Source organism: Callorhinchus milii, unplaced genomic scaffold (genome assembly GCF_018977255.1).
Source record: "Callorhinchus milii isolate IMCB2004 unplaced genomic scaffold, IMCB_Cmil_1.0 Scaffold1, whole genome shotgun sequence".
NCBI lineage: Eukaryota > Metazoa > Chordata > Chondrichthyes > Chimaeriformes > Callorhinchidae > Callorhinchus > Callorhinchus milii.
The window spans coordinates 97,109,187-97,135,173 of NW_024704742.1; the positions used below are offsets into that span (position 1 = coordinate 97,109,187).

At 37.0% G+C, this 25,987-nt stretch overlaps 2 protein-coding genes across 2 annotated transcripts in view; one reads left to right on the forward strand and one right to left on the reverse strand.

The window, feature by feature from the left end:
- LOC103186093 (guanine nucleotide-binding protein subunit alpha-14) overlaps positions 1 to 10,509 on the forward strand; it is a 101,021-nt gene extending 90,512 nt beyond the window's left edge. The window contains exons 4-7 of the mRNA XM_007904923.2: positions 1,469 to 1,597; positions 3,681 to 3,810; positions 4,856 to 5,009; positions 7,032 to 10,509. Of these exons, the coding sequence (XP_007903114.1) occupies positions 1,469 to 1,597; positions 3,681 to 3,810; positions 4,856 to 5,009; positions 7,032 to 7,222 (604 nt within the window). The 3' untranslated portion in view covers positions 7,223 to 10,509. The remainder of the gene's footprint in view (positions 1 to 1,468; positions 1,598 to 3,680; positions 3,811 to 4,855; positions 5,010 to 7,031) is intronic.
- A 2,975-nt stretch (positions 10,510 to 13,484) lies between these two features.
- The window catches only part of vps13a (vacuolar protein sorting 13 homolog A), a 124,650-nt gene continuing 112,147 nt past the window's right edge, over positions 13,485 to 25,987 (reverse strand). The window contains exons 69-72 of the mRNA XM_007904924.2: positions 18,869 to 18,954; positions 18,576 to 18,699; positions 16,829 to 16,903; positions 13,485 to 15,150 (exon numbers count right to left, since the gene is read on the reverse strand). Coding sequence (XP_007903115.2) covers positions 15,100 to 15,150; positions 16,829 to 16,903; positions 18,576 to 18,699; positions 18,869 to 18,954 — 336 coding nt within the window. The 3' untranslated portion in view covers positions 13,485 to 15,099. The remainder of the gene's footprint in view (positions 15,151 to 16,828; positions 16,904 to 18,575; positions 18,700 to 18,868; positions 18,955 to 25,987) is intronic.

The following is a 25,987-nucleotide window of genomic DNA, read 5'->3' on the forward strand; positions in this document are numbered from 1 at the left end:
CAAAAACAAGCATCTATTTATTCTATTACTATTTTGTAAAGAAAGTTCCTTGCTTGTGTGCAATGTACCCAACATTTGTAGAGTGGTAGTTACTCTGGGGTCAAGGTTATCTTTTGCATAATAAATGTTCTGGAAATCAATCTGATGGAACTTTGTTTTATTTACAAGGGAAATGCAATAATCTAATCGCTCCACGTTTTATTAATTGTGTGATCCTGAATTTGTTCATCCTGGGTTTGTTTTGGGAGGGAGAGAAGGAAAGTAAAATTAGGCATCTCAGTTACAGATATGTGGAAATTAATAGAAATTTGCCATACCAGCCAGATGAAGTATTTAGCGAAGGCAGTGAGCATTATTTTTCTATTGGACTATGATGGGTGTGGCATTTCCTATGATTTTCATACTGGATTATTTTTGATTAAAGTCTGACATCTGGTGGACCATTTAAGAACTGGAAAATAAACTGGAACAAGTATCTACCGAATCAACTGCAAATAATAATTTCTGGTCAACTGTATATCTGACACATGCGCAAACCTACACATGAAAATTCTTGTGTTTGGAACAGGCTCGATTGCTGGCTATCACATTCCGGAGAGTATTCGGTACAGGTTGGCAACAGACAAGTCTCGCGGACCCCAATGTGTCAGTTGGGTTACTGCTGGAGTCTAACCAACTAAAATCACGTAACTTGACAGTGAGAGCAAAGTCTGGCAAATACGAATCATCAATTTCCTTCCATACATTCACTGCTTTCCCAATTTCCTCATAATAAAAAATAAAATTGTGCTCTTTGTGGTGGTTAATGCAGAGATGTCAGCATTTTATGAATTGCGTCTAACAATAAATGTTTGAGCCTTTTGTTCCTTTTTTTCCTTTATCATGTGCTTATTGGTTTTTTTGTTTAGGCTAAACAATAATTGTACATTTGACCAAAATGCTTCCTGTAACTCCGGATGATGATCCTCAGTTGGTATCTTCAATACATTGAATGATCACTTAAATCAACATGAAATATTGATTAACTGATTATTCAAATGGCTAGCTCCAGGTTTGGGCAAGTGAATGAGTATTAGACATGGTGTGACTGGTGAGCTCATGTGTCACACCATGCTTTTATTTTTTTTAAATTACAAGGAAGGTGCAAGGCCATCAAGCTATTATAGCTTCAAATACAAACATTTTCGCAACTTCTTGCAAGTTAAACTCTTGTACACAGCTCACTCTGTATCATGCATGTTTTCCTGTTCTTGACTGCATTGTGGCAGGGCCTAGGTTTAGGGTCCTGGGTGAGGAAGCATCTGGCACTCTGACCAATTAATCCAAATGGCTGAGAAATGCACATTAATCAAATGACACAACCTTTTCTCCTTCCTTTGAAACAGTAAGTGACAGCTTTAATTATTTTATAAAATGAATGGCACAAAGCTGTATTCTGTTTGTATTAAGGATCTGTTTCCCTCTGCAGCTACCTTAGTGACTTAGAACGCATTAGTTTACCAACGTATATACCAACCCAACAAGATGTACTGCGGGTCAGAGTTCCAACAACTGGAATCATCGAATATCCTTTCGATTTGGAGAACATAGTCTTCAGGTATGGGAACTGGCTGCTTGTATTTAGTCCACAAACTTTTGTAACAAAGAGGTTGCCTTGACAAAATAATCATACTGTCAAAAGTTGTGGCAGTATCTCATAGTGATGTGACATCTGATGGGCATCATTGAGAAGCTGTGCAGCACTGTACAGAGGATATAGATAACTTGCATGTAAGACATATGCCAATTAATTTGACTGCTCTACATTTCTCATTTTCAACTTAATATCTTCGAACAGATGGCAATGAATATGGAGCAGAAGGAGATGACTCCAAGGTTACTCTGGACTTCAGAAGTTCAGTTCAAGGAGTGTTGATTTGCATTGTATCTTGAGGTCCCTACAGGAATAATTTTTGTAGACTGTTAAAACTTGTCTGGCTGCTGAGAGGATCCTCATCTGGTCCTTGTGGAATAGCTTGCTTATCTCAGTGCTGTCTTACTCATGCCATGTCTTGCACCAGCTTGCAACGACTGTCCCTCCAGTGAAAGGGTTGATATGCCCAAGGTTCTCTTGAGTGGCGTGCTTTCTCCAGACTGCTAGTGCTAAGTGATAAAAAGCAGTTGTTTCATAAATGAAGCCGCTTGTAGCTAATAACAAGGCATAATGCCCTATTTAGTTCATGCCCAGAAAAAAATCTGCATAAAAGCCCATACCAAAATAAACAAACAATATTTTTGATACAAGACTAAAGAGATAATCACCTGGAGGTGAAACGTCAGCATAACCCTGACCATAATCCAGTATCAGTAAAATTATCGAAGCAGCTTGTGTTTGCAAACAAATCATGTGCACTTTGAATTACTTGGCTTTGATTAGAATGGTGTCTAGGCTTGCAGCTCCAAAGCAAATTGTCCTGCGTTGAATGTAGTGTGAATGACACAGCCTTGATCCTTATCTTTCAAACCATAGTGCATATGAAATTGATTGGAGGTGGGGAGATTCAAGTGCAACAAAGGGAAATGCTTTTATATTTGGAAGGAGACCCATTGTTATGCAGTTAGTTTTCTCCACATTAATCAAATTCTGGCAATAAACGTTCATGCTCTGCACCTGCTGTTTATAAAGCACTGGGGTGAAAAATGTCATATGACTGTTATCATTCTGTAATAATAATCCTAGCATATTTCATGTCAGGAGGATGTCCCAAAGCACTTACATGATTTACTATGAAGTAGAGTGACTATGTTTGTGGGCGAACACAACAGTCAATTTTGCGTACTGTAATTAGTCACCAACTTCAAAATTAGTCGCTGTTTGTGGGCCATTGCTGTCATAAATTGGCTGCCACATTTACTAATAAAATTCACAGTCAGACCACTTTACAGTATATTTTGTGAAGGGCTTTGAGAGATCTCGATGATGTGATAAGGCGCTACATGAAATGCAAGGATTATTATTTAATTATTATAAGATCTCACTCAGAAGGAACAAACGGTATCAGGCGTACAAATGTAAAATATACTGTACAGTAGGAGATGCTCTTCTGAGCTTTTGGAAATAGAAGAGGAAGCTTAACCCTTTATCTAATCCATGCTACACCTGATCTACAAGCACTTGATGCTGACACAGCATAATATAGTATAGTAGAGCTGTTACAACATGATAGTTGGGGGGGGTGGGGGGATGGTCTATAAATTCATTCAACGAACACTATAATGGGGATGAGTCTTCACTTTTACATTCACAGTGCGTACACACAGAAAGCTGGCTCACTTCAAAATGAAAGCCATTAGAACAGGTTTATAATGGACATGATATGTTCTGTATATGGTATTTCATTTCAGTGCTAATATCCCCCTGATTTTGATTACCAAAAGGGAGATAGCATCCACATTAGTTTTATTCATGCTTTCAGAAATGTGTGAGGGATGCTTATTAAAACCTGCAGTGTTGAAAGTGAAAGCAATATTTGACTCAAAGGCTATCAAGAATTAACTTTAGCAGGATTCTATTTGTGCTTTATGTCATTCAATATATTGAACAATTTGATTTAATCAGTGAATAATTCATGCTGTGCTGATTGATTTTTTACCCTGTTTGGATAGTGGATCAGGAAATATTCATTTGGTTTACTTTGCAGAATGGTAGATGTTGGAGGTCAAAGGTCTGAAAGAAGAAAGTGGATTCACTGTTTCGAAAATGTCACCTCAATTATTTTCTTAGTTGCACTAAGTGAATATGACCAGGTCTTGGCTGAATCTGATAATGAGGTGAGGATTTATTGGAATTGCTCTAATACAAACAATAGACTTTTTTTTACATAGAAGGGAGCCATTCACTGTTTTTCTAAGTTTTTCTAAAATTAATTCCTATTTCTAGTTCTTTTCCCATTGCCCTTAATGTTTTTCCGTCTCGAGTCCTTATCCAGTTCCATTTTGAATGATTCTGTTGGTGGGAATTACACACCCTAGCAATCAAGCTTCTGAGTGAACAAATTCATTCAGCACCTTGGGATGTCCTCCCAACATAAAAGGCACTACATAAATGCAATTTGTTGTTCTAATTTCATCCCTAATTTTCTGCTAAGAATCGTAAACCTTTGCCTCCATGCCATCATTTTTCCCAACTAAAGGAGTTGTTCCCATTTGTCTTGTCCTACCTCTTTACAATCCTTAACACCTCTATCACATCCCCACTCAATCCCCTTTATTGCAGTGGATAAAAAACCTAATTTAGTCAGTCTCTCTTCATATATGCACACACACACACACACACACACATACATTCATTCATTCATTCATTCATTACACTGGCTATTCTGAAGAGACTGCTTCTGGAGAGATTTTTGCTTTTAAATAAAGACATTTATAGCAATTATGGCAAGATCAGGTCTTGGTCAGGACTTAATTAAAGTATTAATCCAAAGTGATAGTTTTTTTTGTATAAAAACAAAGTTTGCATTTAGATCTATTTTGTTTCCTCCAAGTAACCACAATCTCAATAAATATGCTGTCTAATATTCATAGAAAGATGTTAACTCTCAGTGTCTCTGCTCACCTCTTGATTGTATTGCTTCAGCTTGCCCTTGGTTTTACAGTATACCTCTGATGCTGATCCACCTGTATTTCGTTTTGTATTTGTATAGATATGATTTGCACATGTTGCTTAATACATATATTAGTGTACATGCTTGTACCACTTGCATAATAGATTACTGTTCTAATTCTGTCAATTATTGATCACATCTTAATCATTTTTAGTATAAACACTTTGTTCAAACCACTGAATGTTATGCTTGGTCAATGTTTCTTTTAGAATCGAATGGAGGAGAGCAAAGCACTATTTAAGACGATCATTACCTATCCCTGGTTTCACAGCTCATCAGTAATCTTGTTCTTAAATAAGAAGGATCTCTTGGAAGAGAAGATCATGTATTCGCATCTAGTCGACTATTTCCCAGAATATGAGGGTAGGTGTTCTTTGGTTATTACTTTATCAGTATAGAATAGCAAATGGGTAGAACATTCTTTGCACACATATTGGCATAGCACATTATGTGAGTTAAAGCTGAACAGTTTGTGGTGAATTATCCACTCTATTATAAAGTTGACGATTTAGCAAAATAGAAAGGTACGTTGATTGATTGATTTTTATCTTATCATACCTCTTACACACCTTTATTATGTTACTATCAATTCTTGATCAGTGTCACCTCAATAATGTAAAATATTTAAATAAATTGTAACTATGGTATCCAGCAGTATGTCCTAACTTTGATATAATATTTTTGCTTGCTGAAATCTGCGTTCCAGTGTACTGTGCCTAATTCTTCGGAAACAGAAGTTTTGTTCTCATTCAATTTTCTGTCCTCTCGTGAAGACTTTCACGAGGGGGAAGGCAATAGAAGGGTATGCAAGCCAAAGCCCCTAATCAGTAGGATAGTCCTAGCTGGACAAGCAGCACGAAAGTTTGCCAGGCAGTATTAATGGCATACTTATATGGTTTTAGCTGGTTAAACTCCAGCAGTACCCCAACACACACTCTGGGGTGCCAAGCTTTGGATTTGCCAACATGCACCTAATAATTTCCAGAATTAGGTAAGCAGGGTGCATCCCTCCAGGGAGAGAGTGCAAATTCCATTAAATATCTGCGGAATCTCCACATGGAGGTGGGATGCATGGAAGGCTGATTCGTTTGGGTATTGTGGAGCATGGTGCTGGGTTTCTACATGCTCGCTCTTGGTGACATCATCTGCAGAGATGGGGTAAATTTCCACATGTATGCGGATAACACCAACCTCTACCTCTCTGCCTCCACCCTGAACTCCAGAATTACTGGGCCCTGACCGACTGCCTGTCCGACATCAAGTCCTGGCTAAGGGATAACTTTCTCCAACTCAGCATCAGCAAGACCGAGGCCCTCCTGATTGGTTCACGCTAGCGCCTCCGCACCTCGGTCGCTGACAGCATCAGCCTCCACGGCTGCACACTCAACCTCACTAAGCCAGTCAGGAACCTGGGTATCTTGTTTGACCCTAAACTGTTCTTTCTCCCCCACATCTGCGCCATGACCGGCACTGCCTACCACCACCTTCGCAACATTGCCAGACTCCGCCACTGCCTCACCCCTCAGGCTGCCAAAACCCTCACTCACGCATTCAATACCTCAAGGCTCAATTACGCGAACTCCTTCCTCATCGGCCTTCCCGACTCTTCCCAAGATGCTGATCATCCAAAACTCTGCAGCTCATGTACTCTCACACACCAGGCTCCGTGACCCCATCACTCCCACCCTCACCCGACTCCTGGCTCCCCATCCCCCAGAGGAACGAGTTCAAGATCCTCATCCTCACTTTTAAGGCCATCCATGGCCTTGCCCCTCCTACCTCTCTGACCTGCTGACTCCCTACCAATCTGCCCGCTCCCTCCGTTCAGCGGGCTCCGGCCTGCTCCATGTCTCCCACCCGACCCGCCCTACCATCGGTGGCCGGGCTTTCAGCCTCTCTGCCCCCACTCTGGAACTCCATCCCACGATCCGTTCACCTCACTTCCTCCCTTGTCTCCTTCAAGGCCGATCTCAAGACCCTTCTCTTCGGCCATGCCTTTGGTCTCCCTTCCACCTCTCTGCCTTCCCTCACCCCTACACCACCCCTCCCCCATGCTCGGGCCCTGACATCTGATTGTTCAGCGCTTTGGGACGTCCTCCCGACGTGAAAGGCACTCTATAAATGTAATTTTGTTGTTGTTGCATGCCACCTGAAAAATGAGGAATTTCCAGTATGCAGCGTGTATTCATAATGTCTTGTACAGTATTTAGCAAAAACAGCACATCTTGTTTATACTGCATGTAAAGACATGCTGAGAAAAAAGTAATGAGTTCTGATCTTTTAAAGGCCTTACTTTGAAGACATAATTTGCTATGCTATGTCAGAAACTAAATGTTTAATCTAATGAGTTCATGTGTCTTTTGTGTGCAATTCCAATGACATTAGGGCCTAAACAAGATGCGAAAGCTGCACGGGATTTCATCTTGAAGACGTACCAAGATCAGAATCCAGATAAAGAAAAAGTCATTTACTCTCACTTCACTTGTGCCACTGATACAGAAAACATACGGTTTGTCTTTGCTGCTGTCAAGGATACTATCCTACAGTTAAACCTGAAAGAATTTAACCTGGTATAAAGAACACAGCAACAAACTCTTTTGCCAAGTTATATATATTTTAAAAAGAGCTATCCAATCCATTTTACCTGCCCAAAATCTAAATTTTGTGCTTTTGTAACATACATTTTGAAATTTACACTGAAATTATCACTTCTGCAGAGGACTCTGAGAAGAGATAGTGACTCACTTCTGCATTGAAAAATTAATTCACGTAATTAGATTTATTACATTTGCAAAGAAAGAAACCTGCCCATGTTTCTGAAGTTCAATAGGGATGCTTTAGGTTTCTTAGCAATGTTAGAAGAAAATAAGCAGTGATTATTAGAGTCATGTTGAAAGATGCCTGAATGTGGCTTTGTAAAGGTTGTCTCAGTAGTCCATTGTTTTAGTTATTGCAAAAGGAAAATACACCAAGAACTCCAGGTTTACAAATCACACAATATCAAAATCCTATCCTGGCTTTCCTGGAGTCCAGAGGTTTACTAAATGCAACTGATTAACTAAAATAAAAAGGTACACTTTTTATGGTTCCCATCACAATTACTGACTATTACTTTACTATCTGGTATTTGTATTTAATAGGAACTTATTTAAAGAACTCTCTGAACACAACTGGTGTACAAAACAAATGCTAGTATTTGCATTTTTCAAGAGTTTTTAATTCAAATCGATAAATACTTACCATCAGAGGATACTCTTTTTATAATTGCTAGCACTAAGAATGCTAAATAATTAAAAATTCCGGATGCCATTAATGAAGGCAGCGTACAGTTAATATTTTGAGGATTGGGGGATGGATATTGCTAAATGCAATAATTTAGACAAAAATATGGAAGCGTCTTTTATTCTTAACAAATGGTTAAAAGGGTTCTTGCTGGAATAGTCTAAAATGTTTCAACCCTTTAAAACACATTTTTTCTCTTTCATATTATTAATCACAAATGTACCAAATTATCTTGCAGAAGTTTTCAAATGTTTTTCCTCTTTTTAGACTGTCACTATTCCTTCGCATACCAAAGAATTATAATAGATCAGGTAGAATGTGAGGAATTGTTTTATTCTGCCACAGAAATATAGAAATTGCACGTGGTTCCATTCTGTTAAAATGCCTGCAAACCACTGTAAATATTGCTCCCACATATTTTATATGTATATATATATTGCAGCATTGTTTTTCTGCTTTAATATTCATCCTTCTTGACCAAATGCAATATTGTTATTTTCGAATAAGGAACTGTCATTGCAGCCAATAAAATATTTAGATGTACAGGCATTTCCTCTTATAGGACAAACAGGTAAAAATCATACTTTTGAAAAGCTAAATGTGATGATTTATAATGCACAGACCTCTTGTCACTAACCCCATGTTGAAACTGTGGGTTTTATATTTTTTCACTGCTGTAATGCATAGCTAAGGTTAGATATTTGATGTTTTCTGAAACAAAACTGTTCTATAACTTTTTTAAGTTGTATGCAACACGCCAAAGAAAATCTTTTATTTAGGTGGTTTTAAAATGTTACAATGCAATGTATGTGATTTTGCGCATCATTGTTCAGTGAGGTTTCTTTGCTTAATTTTATCCAAGTCATGAACGTGGCTGGTGAGATATTAGTAGAGCAGATCTGCAGTACCAGTTTCTCCTATCACTGATATTTTTTGATTGTTGTTTGACTGCATAGATTAATGCTAAATTACACTAAAGTTGCAGAATCCCTTCCGAGGTCAGCATTTTGAAAGTCCTGCTTACAGCTCAAAAGCAAGTATATGATCGTTCTTTTTGCTTGATTTTTCTTTTTACAAGATCTCCAAGAAAAATAAAAAATGTAAAAAAATTGTCATAGGCCCTCTTATAAAGAAAAGGCACGAGAGGATGGGGAGTGGAGAGCATGCATTTTATTTACTTTTTCCAAGTTGGCTTCTGGATCAGTAAACTAATAAATTCAAACCAGTTAACGAGAAATAATACAAATGAAAACATCTGCTTCAAGTTCATGTTTGTTTGGGTGAAGTTGAGGTGAATCAAGACCAGTTGGAAAATCCTTAATGTCATTAAACTGTGAAATATGGTCAAATATTAATTTATCACAAGTTCTATTTTTCTTGCAACAAATGTTTATTGGGGGTGTTCTAGCAGATAGGAGCCAATCCCACTTTTACAGGGAAGCAGACAATAGTTAGAACATAAATTCTTGATCAGTAAAAAGCTGAATAATTGTAGAAATTCATGTTTGTTAAAACATTGCTTTTTGATATATGTAATCATTTTAGTTTTGTAACCAGCTTCAGTTAGTGGGTAGTGGAATTTGCAATCAACCCCTCAAAAATCTATTCACAATATATGTAAAGACCACAATGGTTATTTACACATGTACTTAAGGTTCTACTTGCAGATGTACTCAAAATACATACTTTTACTGGCAAGAGCCCACAACATACTCAATTCTGTAAAAACCTGTGTGAAAGATGGTCTTTACTGTATAATTCAGATATGGCCCATTATTAGAAACTGTTGTGTACATACTGTGAGAAACTGCTTTCAACCCTGTGAGAAATTTACTTTCTATAGATTGATGTTAAGTTTCATGGAACATAGCATAAGCACAGAAATGGAACATTTGTCCCAACAATTCTGTGCTTTCTGCATAAGCCAATCTAATTTGAGCATAATAGTTAACCCTCCTTTTCAAGTATCTATCACATTCCTTTTAAAAATAATTAATGGATTATGCAACAAATAACATTTCTTGCAGGAATATCCAGTCCAACTATCCTCTGTGTAAAGGCATTTTTCAATCTTTTAATTTTTTTGTGTTTATCGTAAATTTCTCATTGGATTACATTTGGATACCTTCTGAATTTTTTTGGAATGCATATGACTATTGCAGGGGATACTACAACTTTATAAGTTGAGCAATAGCTGTAATTGAAGAAAACCAAGTTAATGTTGCCATAAACACCAGCTTGCCAATGTTCATAAAAGGTGCTAAATGCTAGAAAGATGAAACCTGAAATAAGTGCACTTTTAGGATCACAATTGTAGTTCTATAACACTCAATACTTTTTAAGTTCATATTTTTATGCCAGAATGTGTATTTCACTTTTAATTAAGATTACAATTTTTTGTCATCTGACAGGCCAAAGCATTTTGCTAATAGCCTAATTTACGCTTATGTATGCTTGTATTATAAAGTGTTTTATTGGTCAATAAATTGCTCTTTTCTGATCTGTACTTTGACACTCTAAAGGAGTTTTGTATTTGGTAATGCTGCTGTTTCAATCAAATTAAACATGAACATGGTTCTTACTTGCAGCTTATATTGTCTTTTGATAACACTACACAACTAATAATACTTTAATATTGCTGAACTATGAGCCAGTTGGGAAAAAACAGTGGAAAGAGCAAACACTACTGTCAGTAACTTACAAGTCCTCTTTAGGTTTAGCTTTGCCTTGGATGTCCAATTTTGTAACACAAAAAGCTACTTTATTAAAGATAACCACTTTGAATAACATACTTTCATTTGCTTAAAAAAATGAAGTTTTGCTCGTTTACAAATTTTGGAACTGGGTGTTCAGGAATATCAACTGGAATTGAACTCAGGTCGCTCACTTGCAAAGCGAGTGCTCTAACCACTGAGCTACAGGACTCCACTTAGACGGTGAGGCAAGACCGTAGTGGGATTTAAAAGTTCTTGAACTCGATCATCTTGGGAATAGAGCCAGGTAAGATGCGACTCCTAATCACATTTAACCTGAGCTACCCCAGCAACAGCTGGATTTATTATTTCAAAAATATAGTTGTAATTCTGGACCTCAGACCCATGCCTGACAAGAGCTATCAAATCAAACTCTCAGAAACACCAAGCCAGAAGTACTTTGCAGGGAGCTTTGGATGATGATTGGTCAGATAGACTATGGTAGGTGCAGACATGAAATTTTGCCATGGATGCTTAAGATTCACAAATAAAAACTTACACAGAATTTTATTTCAGTTACATTCAAAACAAGATGTAAATGGCATGTTACAAGTTGTTCACACAGAAATTTACATTCAATCCAGAATGAAAATATTTTGGTAAGTATGCAAAATCAACATGAAGCAATCATTTATGACTGACCTGAGAAAAAACTGTCCCTTACAGTTAACATATTTAATAGCTTAAGCAATATTAAGATGAATGCATGTGTAATGCATTTTTTTAATAGTTTATACTACTGAAGGTTGCAACATTCCATCTTTGTACCATATCCATGCAGGCATGCAACGCGCTACTAGTGAGAAGCACAATATGATTACATCTCCAGTATACTTCAAAGGTTCACATTTCAAAAAATGAATACTTAAAAGGCACCACTGGTGCAGTACAAAATAAGGTAAAGCAGCTACATTTTTACTAAAATATGAGAGAAGTGGTCATTTCTGATATTTACCCGACTGTCTTGAAATAGAATGAAGCATTTGTCCAACTCATAAATCTCCCATTATTATTAAACAACAGTGCTTCAACCTATCACTAAGTACAATTGTATATCAAGAATTCTGCCAGAATTCTCTTTAAATGTACCTTTTATTTTGTATTTTATACATCGGATCAGGTTAATTAATTTTGGCCTATTTATTATGATTTGTAATTTAGGTGAATCTCAATAGCAAATCATATTAATGTTACAGAAATTGCCTTATTTTGAAATCAAATTTAGTCTTCACCAAAACATTGTTTAAATTTGTAACAAAATTTTCACTGAAGTTGGATGTTTTTACTTGTATTATCATTTACCATGCAAATATTCTTTTCAAGTTATGCTTGTAAGATTCTACATAGGGGCAAACAGCAGCTAAATTCAAAGATAGGCATCCTCAATTTTCTTCAACCTACAGATAAAACTCAGTTTTACATCATTTTATTTTTCAGGGGGAAAATAAAGTTGGAGTAAAATTATGAAAAATCATGAACTATGTGGATTTATAGCTGGTTTGAGTATCTTACATAATAGTTACTTAATTTATAAATTATATGCTCGAAAAAAACCCTTAAACTTTGAAGCAAAAAATATTAAACCGTTACAATAAAGCCTTTAAAATATACAAATACAGATTGGTGTTCAAAACACATTTTCATAAACAGTGACATCACAAAATATTTTATGGATCATGGTATGATTGTAATAAACAGGAGTAGACAATGCAATCAATTGCATGCTTTGACTTGGTGAAGAATACAAGTTACTTTTGTCTTTCCTTACGTCTTCTTCCGCATCCCCAAACTCGTGAACCACACTCAAGTCTTCAGTCGGCCATCTACTCTGATGAACTTTGTAGGTATTTCATTATCTACTACCAGATGATTAACAGCAGGTGGAATTACCTTTCCTCCCTGTCTTCAAAGAACATTCCCCCCCACCCCCCCATTCAAGATTAGGAATTCAAAATATGGAAAACTGCAGGTAGTTATTACATTATTACACAATGAAAAACGGTCAGACCATTTCCACTATCCAATTAAGAATGTAGCTACCATTTCATTGTTAACAACTGGAGCTTTACTCGTGGTCAGGACTTAACTGAATCCATAAATTCTCCTGTCCACACCAAAGTGACCACCCACAGGTAGTATGAATTGTATTCCAGCAAAATACGTGTTTTTAAATATGTTCCTATACTCTATTACAACTGGGGATCCAATTAAATGTTTCTTTACCTATCTCTGGGAGAACTTATACTGGATAATGGAGTATTCTTAGCAACAATACATCAATATTAAAGCTAGCCAGTTCAATTACCATGATGTCAATATATAAACAAAGGCTGAGCTGCACATCATTCTGGCACCAAGATCTATATTGCTTATCAATATGCTCAACTGTAATTCCATTTTTGAGGGTGAATTTGAATAAAGTGCTTTCCATGAAGCAGTAGTATTGGCAGATTCAGCAGAGATGAAATGCGTGCATTCAATACAGCACCTTATCACATCAAAACATCTCAAAGTGCTTTACATAGTACAATTTACACAAAAAACTAACTGTATTTTGGTGACTGCTTAGGCTTATCAGGATTTTAAAACAAATTGTTCACAAGCCTGTGAAGGGCTATGGAAAGATGGAGTTGAGCAGTTTAAAAAAAATGGTGCTCGAAGACAGTTATTCTTTTGCTTTAATACTTTGAGCTGAAAGATGTTATTCAAAAATTGTCTACTGTTCTGAAATATTACATAAATGAACGAGAAGGCATTTTTTTAAAGAATTAGCAATTAGTTCTGTAAAAATGAGAGCTTCTCGAAAATTGCCATTGTATTTAATGAGCCGCACATTTGGAGGCAAAAGAGCCTAGTTATTACAATCTTTGCATTTAATATAGCGTCCTATCAAGTTGCCAAGATATCTCAAAAAGTGCTTCATGGGATGTACTGTAAAGTGGTGCAACTGTGTGTTTTCTGGGTGAATGCCAATTAGTTACTACACAAGATTTAGGAGTTATCTGCAATGTATCTCAACCGAAAAGTACAATATGAATTCTTATTTGCATACATAATCTAAACTTACATTATATTTTGATCAACATAATCATTGTGAATAAATTTGTGTTCCTGTAACACTATTAATGAACAAGAACACAAGAGATGGCTTTGTATTAATTAAAATTAATTAGTTGCATGTGTGGTTATTTATATAACAAAACAGGTAAGGCAAAGAAAGTGACACTTCATTGGCATTAATACGGTTATGGGCAAATGCAGATTGCATCAATTTGCTGAATGATAGAGAATGCTTACATTCACAACAGAATATACTTGCGATGGATTCTGCAACAAGTGCACTTCACGACAGGACTTGACACAGTTTGAAATATCCAGCAGTTAAGTTTTTTCAAACTGAAGATATTGCACAAGCTACCACATGTACTAATTTAGTGCACTGAATACTCAGAGCAAAAATTGCTTTTAAGTATACCTGTATACATTGTTTTAGAAATAACTGGACCTTCACAGAAATTTGGTGCGATAAGTTTTCTTACTTAACTGCAGATAAAATTCTCAAACAAAGTGACATTTAGACATATTGGCATATAGAATAGATAAGATTTTAATTTACTTAGAACAATGATCAAGTACGTGTTGTGTCATGCATAAGCAAATCTAGTAATGCATGATCAGAAACAGAATCGTTCAATGCTAAAGAGATTTGTTTATTTGCCTGTATTAGGAAATCGCTGGACTAAGCTGAACGTTCAGGTCACTGATCAGAAACAAGAAAATCTTGCTTCTCAAAGAAAATATTTCAACTCTTAAATACATCGAAAGAAATCAAAAATAAACAAAAACAGAACAAAAATGTCCCTTTGAAAAAGTGAAACTTCTGAATGTCTCACGTTGCATCATTAGAGATAAGATAATGTAAAAAAAAGGTCACTCATCATCACTTGATCAATGGTGAACATTGACACTTCAAAGATATTTATTTGCGTGGCACTTGGTAGAGTGGTACTTTCCATTGTGAAGGCTTTAAAGGTGGAACTGAAAAATTATTTTGCCGTGAGGAGTAAACACTGTCTATTATTATTATTATTCAAAGGAAGCAATTCAATACAAGATTTCATTTTACACCAAATCTAATACAAAAACAGAAAGGACGTGTAATGATCATTCACATATTAAAAGTTGCACACATTGGTCAAAAATCATATATGAGACGCAACTTTCACATTTCTTTACTAATTCAATAATCAGTAGGTCTTACATTTTAATCAGAATTTGCAGGCAAAAACAGACCAGGGATTCTGAGACCATTGTGTATATTATTGTATGTACAAGTACAAACATCTATATTATCAAAGTCTAACGTGAGTTAGTGCACATGATAGTTCTATGGAATTTGTAATATTTTCCAATACCATTTATATCTGTGGAAGGCAATTTCTCACTTCTTCCAGCTTGTCCAGAACCCACTAGGAAGTAAGAATATCAAGAATATTAATTGAAATAATAATAATTATTATCGCATTTGATATGTCCCACCTTTCACATCAGGAGGATGTCTCAAAGCGTTTCATAGGATATACTGTAAAGTGTAGTGACTGTGTATTTTGTAGACAAACTCAGCAGCCATGTGACAGAGAGCAATGTCCCACAAACAGCCGTGAAGTGAATGACCCAATTTTATCTGGGGGATTCTTGGCCAGGGCACTGGGAGAAACTCCCTTCTTTTCAAATTGTGCCACAGGACCTTTAACTCCACCGGAATGGCAGATGGGACTTTGGTTTAACATCTCACCTGAAAGATGGCATCACCAATAATGCAGCTCTCCACCAGCACTCTATTAGAATGTCATTCTCGTCTGAGTTCAAAATGGGGCTTAAACCCAGAGCCTTCTCGCTCACAGGCAAGAGCATTACCAACTGAGCTAAACAAGCATCAAGTTCAAACTTGTATCAGATAGTGTACACGCATTCAAGAGGCTAGACCTTCACATGATGGAGAGGGCAATAGAAGGGTATGGGAAAGAGTAAGGAATGAAGACTCATGTGGAGTATAAACACTGGTATGGATATGTTTCTGTGCTCTACATTCTTTGTAAATCTTTCTAACATTTTGAGTCTGCTCATGTATACATAAACTAATGTCTTTAATTTGTCATTGCATGCTTTCGACCTATATCCACTCCCCACCTCATCCCACTGGCACTTGTTGAAATTCCTACAAGTTTCTGCATTGAGTTCCACTTCATCTTTGGCAATTAACAAACTTAACTCACCCAGTCTGGTCATCTCTGATTTCAATGTATTCCTTTCCTCCCTCAATCTGAGCCCCCACACAAACTCCCTGAACCCAATTCCATAGTTAACCTCCTGATGTAACACCTTTATACCATGGTCCTGTCCTCTGGAACACTCCTCTAAAATTAATTTTCCTTGCTACCTCTCTTCCTCCTTTTAAAAGTTAATGTTAGTATCTCCTAGGTACCCACCTTCAACCATACATTCGGCCACTTTTAAATGATAATAACCCTCGCATTTGATACAGCGCTTTATCATGTCTTTGAGACGTCTCAAAGCACGTCAGAGAATATAATGTAAAGTTAATTGACTGTATATATTGTGGGCGAAACATGGCTGCCAATTGCACACAGCAGCGTCCCACAACCAGTCGTGGTTTGAAGTGACCAATTTATTATTATTTTTTTGAAAGAATTATTACCCCCGAAAAAGTGATCCGCCAATTGACTAACAACTGGGTTCCTACTTACTGCTAGGTAAACTGAGGCGTGTGGAGTAAGGAAACTTGCCCATCATTTTGCCCTGCCGGGAATCGAACCCAGGTATCTCACTTGCGAGGCGAGTGCTCTAGCCACTGAGCTACAGGACTTCAAAATCCTTTTGCTTCTTGTTCAGTGTCTACTGTTGCCATTGTTAATTGCTATTTTTTTTGTATCTGGCAGAGTCTTGGTTTTCTTATACTTAATTTGGGTGTGCAGAATTTATTTATGTGTCTGACTCACTTAAGAGAGAGAAAAAGCAGGTAATACTTCTAAAGAAAGTTAGAGACGAACCCTAACCTTATTTGTGTTCTTGGCTTCACCACTCATAAATAATTTTACACATTAAACTCAATAATGCAGTATTTACCTTTGCGTCACTTCCACATCTGAAATTGACTATTTTTCCACATTCTTTTGCGTGAAACACAGACTTGACACGCTCCTTTAAGAAATTATACAGAATGTTAGTTTAGAATCAGTTGAAAAATAATTTATTACATTCAATTTACCAACAGTGATAAATTAATCTGGGTAATATTTTTCCAAGTAAAATTACTAGCAAAAATTGCTGTTGGAGCTTTTTACAAAAAATATAAAATAATAAAATCATAATGTAAAATAGTAGAGGTAAAATCTGTGACATAACAAATTGAAGTCAATTTACATAATCCTTGCTTTCTGATTATTTTAACTATGTATATTGCTAAAAATAAATACTTTATTCTATATTCTCGTCACTTACTTTGGCCTCAATACCAAACCTTATAATAACTAAAGACAACCCAAGTTGCTGCTCATTGACAGATCAGTTAAGATATGCCTCTTAAATAACTCAAATAGATGAAAACAAATCACAATTAGGAATAAAAAAAGGCAATGATTTAGGGTTATGTTTAGACTTATGCACAGGTTGGATATTGGAAGTTATTCTACCACATTCAACAAACAAAATGGACTTATATATAACTAGACAACAATTGTATTACATTTAGCAAATTGATCAGAATAACCTTCCCATGAACTGAAATAAAGTGGTTTTGTACTTATTCTATTGAAATATGGAATTGGCAGATGGAATATAATGTGGGAAAGTGTGAAGTTATTCACCTAGGGAGTAAAAACAGAAAAGCAGATTATTTTCCAGAAGGGGAGACTAGATAGTGTCAGTGTTCAGAGGGATTTGGGTGTCCTTGTACACCAGTCATAAAAAGTTAGTATGCAGGTACAGTAAGCAACTAGGAAGGCTGATGGCATGTTGGCGCTTATTGCAAAAGGGTTAGAATACAAGAGTAGGGAAATCTTGCTGCAACTGCATAGGGCCTTGGTGAGACCGTATCTGGAATATTGTTTGCAGTTTTGGTCTCCTTACTTAAGAAAGGACATACTCGCCTTAGAGGGGTGCAGCGTAGATCCACTAGGTTGGTTCCTGGGATGAGGGGGTTGACCTATGAGGAAAAGTTGAGTAAACTAGGCCTATATTCTCTAGAATATAGAAGAATTAGGGGTGATTTTATAGAAGCATACAAGATTCTTTTGGGGCTTGACAGAGTAGACAGTGCAAGACTATTTCCCCTGGTAGGAGAATCTAGAACTAGGGGTCACAGTCTTAAGATTAAGGGTCAACCCTTTCGAACAGAGTTGAGGAAACCCTTCTTCATTCAGAGGGTAGTGAATTTATGGAATTCTCTACCCCAGAAGGCTGTAGATGCTCAGTCCTTGAACATATTCAAGACTGAGATTGATAGGTTTCTAAAGGATAGAGGGATTAAGGGATATGGTGATAAGGTGGGCAGATGGAGTTAGGTTAGAAGATCAGCCATGATCTCATTGAATGGCAGGGCAGGCTTGAGGGGCTGAATGGCCTACTCCTGCTCCTAAATCCTATGTTCCTATATCTTACAACTTTTATTTCAACATTTTCCATTCCTGAACCAATCACCAAAGACTATTCTGAAATTACTGTTAGAACTTTTTACTAAAAGCAAAATCTGTAATAAAACAAGTAGATTTATTCCAGTCAATTTACACCACATTTTCCTTTCTTGTTATTTTAACTTTATATATTACTGAAAAGACATACGATTAGAAATAACTGCTTTATCTTTGTCAATTACCTTGGCCTCAATACGCAATCTTCTTTCCAAAACAATGAAAGGCTTCTTAGTAAATTCCTCAAAGCTGTACTGCCACTCACAGGTTAACTGCCCAAATGTTCCTTTTGTTACAAAAAAGACACCACTGGAAAAATAAACAGAATAAATACAAAACATTTAAGAGATGGGACAGAACTATTAAGCACAATTTTGTTTAATCTTTTCAGTAATTATAGATATTCAAATAATAGCCAATAACATTTCATTACCAGGACATTTCTGTAATTTGCTTTCTAAATTCACTGAAATCTTACCTTTTTGTAATCATGAACAAATCTGAATCATTAACCTTTTTATGGGCGAAGTACTTGTACTTGGCAAACCTGCCATTTTCAATTTTCTAAAACAAAAGACAAAATGTTAAAATATATGTTGAAATAAACTATTTCCCCTTCAGCTGCATTTTAAAATTTTAACATTTTAAAAACACATATTGCATTAGAAACACAAGAAAGTTTACACCACACAAGTTAAAGTCTACTCCACACGACCAGTACAAAGTGATTAACAGATTTGTCTTTAAAACCTTAAACCTGCTTGGCTTAGATTTGTTTTACCACTTTGCCTCAACAAACAAATGAAGAATTGATGATACAGGTTCTGATAGTATTTTTGTTCTCATAGTGACGCAAAGCACTAGTGAAGTCTGCTTACTCAGGTGGAAGCAACTCTTGTTATATGATTACACAAAGCAAAAATGGAGCAAATCTCATATCTAGGAACAAATCGTGCCCCTAGGTGAAAGAGGCAATATGAAATTGAGTACCTCAATGGTTATATTGACCAGATTTCAGCCTTAAATCATAAAAATTCTTTCTTCGGATGAAGAGAAAACAGTTACTTCTGTATGGAAGGTATGTTTAAAGCTGATACCAATGTAGAAACACCAATGATGGATCCTTGTTTCTTTGACCATCCTTTCTAAAGGAGGCACCATGCTCTAAAATCTACTAGAATAATGATTGAGCTTGTTAACATTCTTAAAAATAAGCAGATACATATTTGTAGAAAAAAAACTGCATTTTTCTTTAGCTGATCCTGGCAATGATACCAGGAAGGATTTTAGTACATTGGACAAATATTAAACCCCAAATTGCAAGAGATTTGTAATACTTAATGTAGCCCAAGTATTGGATAATTGAATCTGCTTTTGATATAATGTCAAAAAATGCACTAGATCCAGTTTGTTTAATACTGGATTTTCTATATCACATTACACATCAGCTGAAAGAAGAAGCTCATTTTGCAGACTATGTTCAGTATGTATTTTCTATTATACAGCTTTCAACAAGCATGTATCTAACTCCTGTTTGATATTAAAAGAAAATTTCCTAAGAACAAAGAAGCTTTAGTTGTACTAAGGTTACGAGTAACACAAATAATTGCACCATACCAACATACTATTTTCAGCAGATATGAGTACTGCAAAGCTAATCAACAGAAGTAACCCGAATGTTACCTGAAGTATTTCTATATATACATTTTTTTAAAACTTAAAAGCTCATATCTAGATATGTACTACTCTGATAACAAATGTTAACTTGTTGCATCTAGTTAACTGCAGAAGGCACATTATCACAGTGGAATACTTTTAGTGATACACAATGTACTTTGATGTTTACCAAGGATTACTGGCAACAACTTATACTGCAACATATTTTTATTTCCTGAATTATGTACTCCTGAAGGTAAGGTACTTATAATGGCACAAAATGAACACTCATTTTACACACCGATTATCATTATCAATCACTCCCAGATCAAGTACAGCACAGTAAAATAACCAATACTCTGCCCCTCTTTAATCTGCCCCAGAAATGTCCACCAGCCCCAATTTATTAAGAGCTACCACTACAGGAAAATGACAATTTTCAACAAATTATTCCAATCCATGCTAAATTCAGGATAATTTTACACCGAGTCCATGCTCATTAAAAACAGGATTGATCTTGCCCAAGTTAACCTGCAATTCCAATAAGCTTTTCTCTGCTGAATTGCTTTTATACTGGTGGAACTCTGAGCCAAAATTGTAATTACATTAGAAAACAACCTAGATATGTCCCTAATGTTCTGGGAGTTGAGTAAATTTACCAATTTATCCAATAATACATTGGTTTTATTGTGAATCCCTCTATTTTGAATATGGGCCTACGGTGAATAGTTTAACTCAGGATGTAATCTACTTGATCCATGCCTCATTGATTTTAGGATTAACACAGAAAACTAATTCATTGGATACTTGGTGACATTACTGTAATGCGATGAAGCATTGGCATTATTGGGTGGATGATCCAACAGAGACAAATCTGACACTTTTCACAAGGAGTATGAGGGCTAGTTCTCAAAAAAAGTGGTTAAGTTGTGGAAGGAGCACTATTATGCTTTAAACCAGTGTTTTGTTTTACTTTGAATGCAACATAAAGAATCACTCCTTATCACTTCTCCAATAAAATGAATGACTTTTCTCAAGATATCAGGTTTCTTTTAAATAAAAGGCAAATCTCAATATTTCTAAGATTGAGGCATCTTTCTGGAGTAGCTCTTTCTCAATTCCACTCCTTGGTTCTATGACACTTAGAATTATTGTATGTATTTCATCCTAATTTATTTTGTGCCTGGAAGTTTCACTCTCTGGGAGTAATTTTTCTTAGCTGGCTTCCTAGAGTTGAATTTGTAACCAGTGATAAAGGGAAAATAAATTTGATTGATGCTTGCAACATTTCACTCTATATTTAGCAAGCATATTACCTCCCATCATGATTGGCCACTAAATTCCTATTATCTTGCTACCAGGGAAACCCAATTTTGGGATTGAGATGGGTAACAATAATGTATCCAAGTCAATCAAGTACGATCATAGTCATGAGACTTTGTGTTCCGGTCAAAATTGAATTATTATAAAGCTATGCTTTGATTCCAAAAAAATTCATTGTCTGCAACAAAATTACAGTTGTATAGCACCTTTCACGTTGGGAGGACATCCCAAGGCGCTGAACAGACAAGAGTTTCGGACCGAGCCGGGGAGTGTGGAGGGCAGGGGGGGAAAAGCAGGGAGTTCGAAAGCAAGGTTGAAGAGGAGGGTCTTGAGATGGGTTGTGAAGGAGGCAAGGGAGGGGGTGAGGCGAGGGACTGTGGGATGGAGTTCCAGAGGGTGGGGGCAAAGTGGCAGAAGGCCCACCCGCCAATAGTGGGGTAGGCGAGGCGGGGGATGTGAAGCAGGCTGGAGCTCGTTGAGTATAGGGAGCGGGCAGGATGGTAGGGGGTAAGGAGGTCGCAGAGGTAGGGGGGAACAAGACCATGGAGGGCTTTGAAGGTGAGGACCAGGATCTTGGACTGTATCACCACTGTGTGGAGTCCTGTAGCTCAGTGGTTAGAACACTCGCTTTGCAAGCGAGAGACCTGAGCTCAATTCCAGGCAGGGCGAAACCTTGGGCAAGTTTCCTTACTCCATACGCCTAATAATTCTGTGCGCAATTGGCTGCCGCGTTCGCCCACAAATATAGTCAATTCACTTTACAGTATATTCTGTGAAGCACTTTGGGACGTCTAGAAGACGTGAAAAGCGCTATATCAAATACAAGGATTATTATTATTATTAATAATCCCTCCAAAACAAAATAATAAATGGGTCATTTTCAATCTGTTTGTGGGACATTGCTGGGCGCAATTGGCTGCTGCGTTCGCCCACAAATATACAGTCGATTCACTTTACAGTATATTCTATGAAGCGCTTTGAGACGTCTAGAAGATGTGAAAAGCACTATATCAAATGCAAGGATAATTATTATTATATCCTCTGTGTGATGGGAAGCCAGTGGAGTTGGGCAAGGCTGGGGGTGATAGGGTCGCGGAGCCTAGTACAGAGCTCTGAATGATCTGCAGCCTGTGGAGGGAGTTGGGAGGGCAACAAGCAATGAGTTTGCATAGTCGAGCCTTGATGCATACTGACGACTGTAATTTTGTGAAGTGCTTTTCAACTGATTTGCTGAATTGCTGCCAAGACCAAATAACAAATTGGCGCTGTCGTCAGCAGCAATCTGAATTAAATGGTGTTCTTGTAAAAAGATCTATTCTCAGTCACATAGAAGTTAACCCAGATCGCATTTTTTGTGCAACAAGTTTTCTTCCCTTATAAAAGGTGGCAACTTGAGCTGGTATGGCCCCTTGGATTGGTTTCTGCCAGTGTTTCACACAACAGTGAGCATCAAGAGGCTCTTCTACCACAGTGCTGCTGGTGTATATAATAATAACCCTTGCATTTGATATGGCACCTATCACATCATTGAAACGTCTCAAAGAGCTTCACAGAATATATTATAAAGTGGATTGACTGTACTTTGTGGGCAAAATACGGCAGCCAATTGCACACAGCAGTGTCCCATAAACAATGGTTGATTAAGCGACTTTTCTTTAAAGGGATTATTACTCCCAGAAAGCGATCTGCCAATCGACTAACAATCGCGTTCGTACTACTGCTATACGTATTCACAAGTGTAGAGTTTTGCCTCATATTGGATAAACTAAGAGCACTATTTAAGTGAGGAAATATTTAAAATATTTTATTCAGGTCGTCTTTATACCTAAACATCAATGCACAACCCTGGATACTAGTACTCAATAGTTGAATGGCCCAAATATAACATATTGAAGCAAATACTGTAATGTGTGTGCATGAAATTTATGTGTGGAATTTATCATTATCAGAGTAGAATTTCTTTCTATTGTGCTCTGTTTTCAGTTATTTAATGGCTTTGCATCTGGATGAGTTGATTTTATAATTTACAGTAAACAAACATTTCGAACTAAATTGAATTGCTGAGCCCTCTTCCTTATTCAAATTTTATGAGGTAATCAACCAGTGTAACATTTGGAACCATGACTATTTCTGAAGTAGAGGTCGCAGAGAGGCTATGTCCAGCCTTCAGAAAACCTGGATGTTGAAGACATCAAATATCGTAAGAAGTGGGTCACGTTGGATTTTAATGAATGGTGTGGACTCATTATCTTTATCCTTCTCTCTGCCAGTCAGTTTCCAAACTACATCCTCTGTACCTGACTGATGTCAAAGAAGACATATGATACCAAATTTAAACTGTGCAATATTGTTAGTGTTTCTGATAAATTAATAGCTGCAAAGGCCTGGATACTATTATCCCAGAAGAGATGAGGAGCTCTCTTTAGCGCTCTGGGACGCTACCCCGCATGAAGGGCGCTATATAAATGTAAGTAGTTATTGTTTAGCTGTATATCTGGGGTCGGCGAAAGTCTAAGATTAAGCAACATAAAGAAAAATTAATGCGGTGGGAAGGCAAAGAGAGACACACACACACTCTGTCTAAGACAAGGTGAATTAAAAGGGGAGGAAGCTACTCTTTAACCCCGCAGAATCTTGCCTGAAATACAAGGCTCAGTGGTAACCAAACTAATGGGTAAAAAGGTATCAAACGAGTGTCTGTGCCGAAACATGCAATATCCATAGACACAATTTGCTTAGAGTAGGTGTATTGGACCCTCAAGTTCTAAAGAAAGAGTGAGTCATCAATACTTGGCATTACAAAGGGATGACAATCATCAGTACCAACCTGCTTAAGTTAATTTAAATCAGTTGATGTACTAGTAGGAGCTCCACTACTTTCAACTAAAATATAGTGATAGGTTCACAAAGGAATGACGACAATCAGACTCAGTAATTGTCATCAGACTCAGTGATTGCTAAACAGTTACTTCTGGAACATGGTCCTCACTATTACTAGTTATCAAACTAGCCTTCTGTGCAACAGCCAGTGCTGACTCACCATGGAGCCATTTTTCAGGATCTGTTGTTGATTGGCCAGTGCCGTTTAAGATTTTGGTGATTGAAATGAGAATCATCAGTAAAACTTAATGGAATAAAATACATTATTAACTCTGAAAAAGAGAGGTTAAAAATACCACAATAATTTACATTGACATGGCACCTTTGTCAGGACATCTCAAAGCGTTTCACACAGGTTACTGCAGCCAGTTTGGTGGTGATGCTGGGTGAAGGCCCAGAGGAAAGCGTCTGAAAGTGCTGTTGGGTTTTAAAATGGGCTTAAAGGTGGGAGGAGAGGAGCAAAGGGGAGTAACTCTGTGATGGAGTTCCAAGGAGTGCTAAGAAATTTTTGGAGTTCCAAGAATGCTTGAAATTCCAATAAGCAGACGGCTGAAAGCTCATCCACTGATTGGGGTATATTGGATGGAGACAAACCGGTGGCAGCTGAGCAGCCACATGCAGAGTTAGTATTGTGCAAGGCCATGGAGGGATTTGAACATGAGGAGAAGGATCTTTTGAGTTTGATTGGCTGGGGGATATGAAGCTAGTGAGGATGGCAGTGATAGATGTGGAGTCTAGTGCAAGAGAAGACATGGGCTACAGAGTTCTCGATAGTCTGCAGCCTGAGGAGAGAGGATATATATTAATAATCTTTGCGTTTGATATAGTGCCTTATCACATCTTTGAGATGTCTCAAAGGACTTTACAGAATATACTGTAAAGTGAATTGACTGTATACTTTGTGGGTGAAATGCAGCAGCCGATTGCGCACAACAGTGTTCCACAAAAAAATTGTGGATTGAGTGACCAAATTATTATTATTTTTTCTGAAGGGTTTATTGCCCCAGAAAAGCGATACCCCAATCGACTAAGAATCTATATACCCTCATGTTTAAAAGAAGAGTCCAAGTAACCTAGACAGAGCTTTTGATTTCAATAACTTTCCTTAGTTTAATATAATTTCCACAGCAACCGACGTTTCATTTAAACTCGATTTACAATTAACATTGCAGTGTCCCTTTAATTGTTATTATAGACACATTTATCAAAATAGCTATTTGTGATTAGTGGTTTGTAATTCAACTTTATATTCAAATACAACATTTAGAACACAACTGTCAATACTCACATGCACTTGAAGCATGATGTACAGGAAGCTGCTGCCAATGTTAATGCATGCATATTACCTTTTAGCTTTTTAGAAGGCGAGACAGACAGGGATGGAAAAATGGAAAAACATGCTTTTTATTCTTTACTGCAACATCTTCTATGATTATTTAGTTTGCTTTCCACAATACCCCCACCCTCCCCCACCCTGTTCGAGGTCAGAAAGGAAAGGCTAACTGCAAAATGCAAAATATACAATATATTATTACGTAAACCAAAATGATTAAATCATTAATCACTGTTAGATGTATTCAATATTCAATGTTTTACACTGCAATTATATTTTAGACTTGATTTGCAGTGCAAAGATCCATATTTTAGATTGGCCTGAGTCCTTGTAGATTGCAGCCAGGAAGAGGGTGTATTGTCACACAATGGCTTAAGAATGCACAAGCTAAAATATTGAAAATTC